At 50.1% G+C, this 8,446-nt stretch overlaps 1 protein-coding gene across 4 annotated transcripts in view; it reads right to left on the reverse strand.

The window, feature by feature from the left end:
- Positions 1-5,088, reverse strand: part of SLC46A2 (solute carrier family 46 member 2) — a 30,703-nt gene extending 25,615 nt beyond the window's left edge. Inside the window, exons 1-3 of one of the 4 annotated variants that reach the window (XM_037902153.2) lie at positions 4,841-5,088; positions 3,124-4,315; positions 449-532 (exon numbers count right to left, since the gene is read on the reverse strand). In XM_037902153.2, coding sequence (XP_037758081.1) covers positions 449-532; positions 3,124-4,201 — 1,162 coding nt within the window. In that variant the 5' untranslated portion in view covers positions 4,202-4,315; positions 4,841-5,088. Of the gene's footprint in view, positions 1-448; positions 533-3,123; positions 4,436-4,840 lie in introns of those variants that run through there. The other 3 variants (XM_043547582.1, XR_006291289.1, XM_007062314.4) reach the window with 3 other exon arrangements.
- Between the last annotated feature and the right edge of the window lie 3,358 nt (positions 5,089-8,446).

An 8,446-nucleotide genomic window follows, 5' to 3' on the forward strand; every position in this document is an offset into this window, starting at 1 on the left:
GGGCCGACATATCTAAATGTCCCTGTGCTAAGTAACTCTGAGAACTCTGGACTCATGGGAGGGCAGTGCAGGTAGAGAGGTATTGATGGTTTGCTCCAACTTTGCTTCCCCTCTGTTCATCCGGTAGGGCCGTGAAGTTGAGCTGTGGCATAACTGCCTACAATAATGCCTTCTCCTACTGCAATTTGACCACAGAGTAATGTCCCAAAACCTGTGCTAAATTATTCTGGGGTTGGGGCAAAGACTGAGGGGGAACCGGGACCAGCTCGTCCTAACTCTCCAAAGGGTTTTCCCCAGTTCTAATTATGATGATTTTATTAAGCAGAATACAGATGGCAGCACTTGATACTTAACCTGCTCTTCCACCCTACAGTGAATGAGAGCAATAGCCACCATTGGGTTTCTGTCCCATTTCCCACCGCACGCACACACAAATCTTGTTACTCACCATAGGACGATCCTTGTACATGTTTGGATAACAGAGATCTGATGGTTGGTAAGGGGATGAGAGCAAACAGCATTATGGCCCGAGCTGTAACACAAATAAATGGGTAGCTTTCATCAGTACCTGCTGTCAAAACGTCAGCCTAGTGCCCCTTAGGGCAAGGCCAAAAATTGCAGATCAGGGATGGGGTTGAGCAAATCACAGGCAACAGCTGTGGATTGTAGGATTCACTGTGTGATGTGGGCAATGTGGTTCTTTCAGTCCCTCTACAGTATTAAAAACTAATCCTCGTGTTTAGGCAGGTCATTGTCCCCTTCTAGTGGGTGGTCCACATGAGTGGAGGGGGGGTCTACCTGTCAGCAAAGAGGGTTACTTCTCTAGAGGTCGATCAGCAGGGCTCATGCTCTTAGGGTCCTAGCTTCGTGCACAGGCAGGATGAATGTGTTATCTAGGAAAGTGATGGCTCTGCTATTGGTTGGGCCTTAGATCTGAAGCTCTTTGGGGCACGGCCTGTCTTTTTGTTCTGTTTGTACAGCACCGAGCACAACGGGGTCCCAGTCCATGTGACTGGGGCTCCCAAGTGCTACCGCAATACAAGTATTAAATAACATCTTACAAACAATGCAGGATTACAGGTTGGTGATGGAAGCTATTTAACCAAGTACGCTTTTTCCTACCCCATTCCCCTGAAACCTTGTTCCTCCAACATGTCTCTCTGTTGAATAAGCAAAGCTGTTAGAAAGTCCATTTCCCTGTTGTTTCTTTACTATTCCACCTTGTCTCCAGACAGAATAATTTTCAGTGGACTTTTAGCTTCCATTTATACAGGGCATCACACAGACCTTATTTTTGTTTTGCTCTCCCTTAGCACTGTGTCCCTGTCAGTCTTTCAGCAAGGAGCTCTTAAGCTGAATGGTACAAGCCTCTTTCTCTCTACATTTACCAAACATTCATCTTGCAGCTGCTCACTGCCACAAACAAGGATACAGTTTTTATGCTGCAGTAACTGCTTCCTACCGCCAAACTCAGCTCCTGAGAGAGTCAGGAGGCCCATCCCTGTCTACCCCTTGTCCATTTATGCCTGTGACCCACTAACCCGCTCTTTTTGTCCTATGACAGCAGCAGTGTTAATGGGCTTCTCTACATGGAATGGTCCCTTCCAAGATGTGCTCACTGCTTAATGCTGAACAAGCTGTTCCACCTGACATTTTTGCGATGACTTCTGGCAATGCCTTTCCCAGCCCCGAAGAAGAGCTCGGCCTGGCTCGCAAGCTTGTCTCCCTCACCAACAGAAGTGGGTGCAATAAAAGATAATTCCTCACCCACCTTGTCCCCGTCTGTACGTACAGCGCTGCAGGGGCGCAAATGTGCCTCTGCAGCGTGCGGGGTGAAGATGCTCTAGAGATGGGAGCGAGCTCTGCCATCGGCATAAAAACACCACCTCTGTGAGTGACATGAACTAAGTCAGCAGGAGACGCTCTCCTGCCAAAACAGCGCTGTGCACGTGAACGCTTATGGCGCTCGGGGGGACGGTGGGGGGTGGAATATCTCCCCCCCCTCCCTCCCAAGCCAAGCAACATATATTTTGCCAACGTAGGCTGTAGTGTAGACAAGGCCTTACTTACTTAAAGTTCAGGATTTTGGATACGTACTGCTAAGTTTTTAAACTGCTACAGTGGCTCTAGTTGACAATTAACAATGCTTGACAATTAGGCTTCCCACCAGCCATAGCTATGCCTTATTGTGAAACAACAAGAAAACTTTGTCCAATCGGCTCCAGTCCATAGGATGCCTCCATTTCATCTTTGCCAAGATAACCCAAACTTTCTTCCTTCTCATCCACAGGCCTTTCCTTACAAGGAGCAATATTACCCATAATGAAGACAGACTGTTTGACTAGTATTAATAGCTAAAAAGGGTTTTTTCTCCTATGCAAAGCTGCCTTTCATCAGCTTAGATCTGGGATATGATCTAGTGAAAAATTACCAGCACGAACTAGTCTTTAAAACAAATGATTTTATAAAAAAAAACAAACCCAAATCCCTCCTTGAAGCCAACATGTGACATCAAGTTTATTACTGTTAATCCAGCAAAGACAGGGGAAAAGATGGGGCTGACCCAACAGCTAAGCGCCCACACATTTAGGTAAAATTCACAGCTGATCAGAATTTTGCACCTTGGGCTCAAAGTGGCTGCTGGTGTAGTGGGTTAGTGAACTCACGCAGGCCCCTTGCTGCCATCTCAGGAGGAGCCGAGTGGGGAGTCATGGGTCTGCTCTTCATGGCCTTTCTGCCACCCCCCGGGGGAAGTAGGGACAACCCTGTAACCAGACAGCAAAGATGAGGTATGTGTGAGGGAGGACACAGGAGGAGGAAATTGCTTCTTACACTGTCACCATGTTGACCTCTTAAACTTTAAACCCTGATGTAATAGGAGAATTTTGTGTGGGTGAATAATTTATTGTGGCTAGAAGAGTCTCTTTGGAAAGTGTGTCTCTCCCACAGTGTTTCCTGCTCTGAGGTTTTCATTGACGTGAACAGCAAAGAGCTTTATACTGCTGCTGAAGCACGGCTCTTGCACGTCTCCCTTTTCTCCCCCCGCCTGCTGCCTAGTGTACACGGGGATCAGTAATTCTCACTTGCAGTGGCTGTGACCAATCATGGCACGGTTCAACTCACCAATGTAGAACAGGAATGTCTGTCGCACAAAGGCCATGATGAGAATGCCAATGCTGAAGGACAGTATCCCAATGATGATCATAGTCGTGTCCCTTAAATACTTGGAGAACACAAAAACCCCCAGGAAACTGGTAATAAAGATCATGTAGCCAGCAGCATTGCCATAGCCAATCTCCACTGGGCCCCAGCTCAAAGGTTTCTTAAGCAAAAACAGCGGAAGCACATCCATGGCTCCCACAACTGCTAGGTCATACAAGACTGCCCCGACGAAGAGCATTGCAATGATGAGTTTTGATGGTGCCAGGGGGCCGCGCCCCTCGTTCTCACAGGAGCCTGAATTCCCTGCAGTTCTTTCATCCTCTGGTAGCTGGCTGTCAGGCTGATCTATGTCCTTGGGTTTGCTGTGAGCTAGGGAAGCTGGGCAGGTGCCTTCAGGCATAGGGACTTTCAGAACAAAGACGCTGTAGAGGAAGCAGAAGGCATAGCAGGCAATGCTGCAGGCCACTAGCGTGGTGCCCTGTCGATAACTTATGTGGGAATGGACGAAGATGTGCCCAGACGCTATGCTTCCCAAGAAGCCCGCCATCCCATAGGTCAGCTCGATAACAATCAGCCGCAGAGACCTCCTGAGCTCAGAGGAGCCCAGAGACCCCAGAGCCATGACGCCAGCCCAGTAGGTGGTGAAACCTCCCGTCAGACCGTTTAAGGCCGCCGCCCCATACATCACCTCAATAGGCCACTCCAGCAGGATTAAGAGGAGCAGGAGGGACCTGGAGACCAGATAGCCGAGGAGCGGTAAGCAAATGGTGAGCTTCCTGTTCTTCTTGTCGCCAAGCTTTGTCAGGCCGTAGGCCGTCAACAAGGGGCTCAGGCCCAGAACCAAGTTGTAGATGATGTAGAAGTCAGAGACAGCTTTCTGCTGTAGATCCTCAAGCGTATGCGCTGGGGAGGTCGAGCTGGTCCGGTTGTAGTAGTTCTTCACCACGAGCAGCAGCCCTGTGTCGTAAAAGGAGCTGGCTACCTGGGCGCCAGCTACCACGGGCTCAACCCAGGTCCTCACCGCCATCCCTCCGACCATGGTGGCTGCTGCCGAACCTTTCCTTGGGGCTACTGGCAAGGAAGAGCGGCAGGGAGATGTGCTGGAGACAGCAGGTTCAGAAGTTCTGGTGTTAAAACCGAAAGTCACTAACGTCTGCAAGTTAGCACAGAAACAGAGTTGTGTGAGAGCAACGCTGGCTGCACCTCCCCTCCAGCCACACACAGCCCCGTGCAGTGACTGAGACTGCTCTCAGTCCTGCCTGTGCCAGGGACGCTTTTGCGTGCCTGGAGCACGCCCTCCACTCTCTTCCTGGCGTGCATTCAGAAAGGTCACAGGGCCCTGCCTTGGGGAATTTCTGTCTCACTTGGGGAAGTGACTGTCCCCTGGTTGTGGCTTATGTTTCACCACCCCTGAGCTGAAGCATGCAAAAGGAATCACAGCAAAGCAGTGGCAACATCTATCTATGGGGTGGGGGGGGGGGAAGGGTGGAGAGGGCTGAGGTCACTGGACAGTAGCCCTCCTTCCCCCCCACCCATCTTCACCCACCCCATGTTTGTTGCTGGTGGCTTTTGAATGTGTTTACCCTGTTCCTTGCCCCCCCACCCCAAAACCTTTTCAACAATTTGAACAGCAAATTGTAGCAGGAAATTCAAACAAAAACAAGGCTGTTGCACTGACCTGTCTCCACAGCCACTCCTGTGTGCATTCAGCCTCACTGTGCTTCTCAAATGAGGGCAATCCTGACAGGCTCTCTTGGCTTACACACACAGCAGAGTCTAGAAATAACTCCCTTCCCACACTAGCTGAGTAACCAGTGAGCTGAGGAGTTGGTAGCTGTGGTGAGTAACAGGCCACATACTGGAAAATGTGTGGCAACACCACCCCCTTCGCCTGGGCTCTCCTGAGAGCCAAGACACCGGGAAGAGCAAGGCAACTGGAAAAGGGAGGCTGACTAGCAGGATATGTACTGTGACCACGTGTGCTTTCGCAAGATCCTCTTGCCCAACCCATCTCCCAAAGCAGCCTCTTCCCATCAAATCACCCCACCACGAGGGACACCCTTGCTCCGTTCCTGCTGCTGGGGAAAAAGAACTGATGCCATCTCCATGTCTCACCCCCTCTTTTCTTTGCCCTGAGGCGTCGGGTCCTGCCTAGGGCCCCCCCCCCCCGCCTCTTTGGTCCCTCGTCGCTGGGCTGGTGGGACTGCAGGTGCGTCCGAGCAGTTGTATACAGGGAGCAGTTTGGCCCCACTGCTGTCGGCCCCGCGGGAGCACTGTGCTCATTGATCCTGGGAGCGGGGGGCATACACCGCAGCATTCCCAAAGAGAGGGAGCTCTTTTCCTCTCTCTCGTCGTCAGCCGGATTTGTCTGGCCAAGCAGGGCTCCGAATGGTTGATGCAGGGACATGGAAAGCGACTTGGAGTCAACTGAGTTGCCGCCAGGGCTCCGTCAGCAGAACTCAGAGGCAGCGTGTTGGTAGGCGCCCCTGCGAGTTAACGCGAGACTCTGACATCGTTGCCTTAGCCCGCTCTGTCTGGTGCCTAGATCCTAGGGTGGCAGTGCGTGAACTAACCAGGACTGAGCCCCTGGAAGAAAGTAGCTAATGTTTGGTGTCCAGCCATCTCCAACACAATGGAACTATCAAGTCCCTAATTTTTTTTAAAGATAGAACCGGCTAACCTCAACAGCCATGACTGAGCACCCCACCAATATCGGGGTGGGGGGAGGAAACAGGGAGGGACAGAAGAAGAAATAAAATCTGTGACTAACCTAGGCCTGGCCCTTGAGGGGAGGGGAACTGGGCAGTGGAGGGTATTTTATACAGTTTCGTTCAATAGATTAACCCCCTTGGGGATTTTTCAGTTGCATCCTTCTACATACATTTGCGTCCAATGCAAAAGAGCAGCAAAATACCAGGGGTCTGATTGGCCAGTGATTTCACTATTTGTTTTCAGAGTAACAGCCGTGTTAGTCTGTATTCGCAAAAAGAAAAGGAGGACTTGTGGCACCTTAGAGACAATAAACTGGTTAGTCTCTAAGGTGCCACAAGTCCTCCTTTTCTTTTTACTATTTGTTTTGTTGCACTAAGGCTGCTTGGGTGGGGGTTGGAGTGTTGTGTTTGCTTTGTATAAACCAGGATCTCTTCTCTCCCCCATCTCTAGGATTTCCAATATCTGAGAAACAAAAGTAGGTGAAATACACCCAGAAATAGCTGCAAGGACAGGCCCAGGGGCACCTCTATACCCAAATGACAGACGGTCAGGTGTGAGAACAACCTTTAAGTAGCAGTAGGAAGGTAAGCAAAGGCAGAAAACTTGGTTAGCATGGACTGTGCCCTGCAAATCTTTCTCGTGGCTTTGCTATGTAATGCAACTATCCCAAAATCATGCTGATGCAGGGACAGGCTCTGCTCTCTAAATTTCAGTGGTGTTACTTGAGCTCATGGGCACCATGTGAACCACCGGCTGGAGGAGGCTAGTCCCCAGCTCCACCCTTTCCGTCCCCGCCCACCGCAGCCACCAACCTCTGCCCCAGGCTAGCGTCCCCTCCAGCCCAGAGCACCAGGAGGGCGGGCTGCGTGGCCCCAGCCAGGGCCACCACAGTGGGGAGCTGCAGAGGAGGCCTGGGGGGCAGAGCATGGGCGTGGCCACACCTGGCTATTTGGGGAGGCAGAGCCTCCCCCCACCTTTGATACCCACCGCCCAGGCTTGAGATGCAGACTGGTGTTATGTAACACTTCCCAGTTGGGACCCAAACCTTCATACCATGCTGCACTATCGTGTGTGAGTACAGCCATATAGATACACGACATACATGAGAAACCAAACATCATCATCGACCTCCCTCAGGCAAATCACCTTGAGGCTAACGACATGGGGCTCTTGCAGTCCAATGAGTTAGGAAGGAAGGGAGTCACACAACTGATGACTCAGCAACTGCAACCAGCCCTCTCCCTGGAGCAGCTCTGAGCACACCTGTGGCAGTCTGGCCTCTCATTTACGCAGGTGTGAAACTATTTAGTCCAAGCCAACACCTTAAACTCCACCCAGAAACTAATCCAAAATCAGAGCAGGCCAAGGAGATATGGCGTAACGTGATGTCCGGCGTTAAGAACTGTTTACTGTAGCAAAGCAGCAAGAAAAAGTTCTTTTGGGCCTAAACCCTCAGTTTTCAGTAAGGCAAGACTATCACTGACTCCGATTGTTCAGACACCCCCTTCCATGGCTATCCAGAGGTGAAAGTAAGCCGGTACACAGCCGGCTGTACCAGCAGGGGACAGCTTCCTCAGTCCGGCAATTGAAAAGGGCCCTGGGCTCTGTGGTTTCAGGTCAGTGCGGTGCTAGTGTTCTTCTAACACTGACCGATCCCGGTCGTTGGCGGGGGGGATCAAACCTCGGACCTCTGGAACCAAATGCATGAGCCTCTACTGCATGAGCTAAAAGCCATTTGCCTGCTGATGGATGGTATTGACTTGCCAAACATTCCTGGTGAGGAAGGTAGAAAAGTAGGGCCAGAGCTAGCCTAACGAATGGCTGTTTTACTTCCCTTTCAAAACTGCAGACGGGCTGAACAGCAGAAGCAAATATCTCCTGTTTTTAATCTCCTGCCGCCTTTATTTATTTTTCAGTCCTGGGTTCTGTGCTGAGCCAGCAAACTCCTTGGGTTGCGCTCATTTGTGTGCTGCTCTCCCTTGTGGAAAAATCAGAACACTGCAACTTCCAAAGTATACATTTTCTGCAGGATTTGGTTCTCCCTTGGGGAACTGGAGGTATATAGGTGACTAACGCCTCTTATGGTTAATGGGACCTCCCCACATTAATCCCCTACATGTAGAGAGGAAAATCTCTCTTTATCATGTTGAACAGAGTCTTAAAGCTAGTCTTAATTGAGGAATAAATCTCATCACAATTCCTAAATAATCCCCAAATATTCCTCACGTTACGGATTGCTCTGTGCATCACCTGGCTTTCATGTAACTTTTCTCACTAATTGAAACTTTTTGGGAAGGGGAGGATTTAGGCATGGAAAAGAGATGAGACACACCTCTATGTCCATGCAGTGGCACACAAGAGGAATGTGATGACTAAAACAACAAGAGCATTAGGTTAAAAAATTCCAGGGCCGATAAAGCAAACGTGGCAGCTAAGGGAAGCTTACAGCCATGACACAACTCATAGTAAAAGAACAAAAAGGATCACTGTTGAATCTAAAGATCTGTGGAAGCCTAATTTTAAAAAAGTTATTCAGAAACAATGCTTCTTATATACCCTTTGTCTATATTTT

The sequence above is a fragment of the Chelonia mydas genome, chromosome 5 (assembly GCF_015237465.2).
Source record: "Chelonia mydas isolate rCheMyd1 chromosome 5, rCheMyd1.pri.v2, whole genome shotgun sequence".
Taxonomy (NCBI): Eukaryota; Metazoa; Chordata; order Testudines; family Cheloniidae; genus Chelonia; species Chelonia mydas.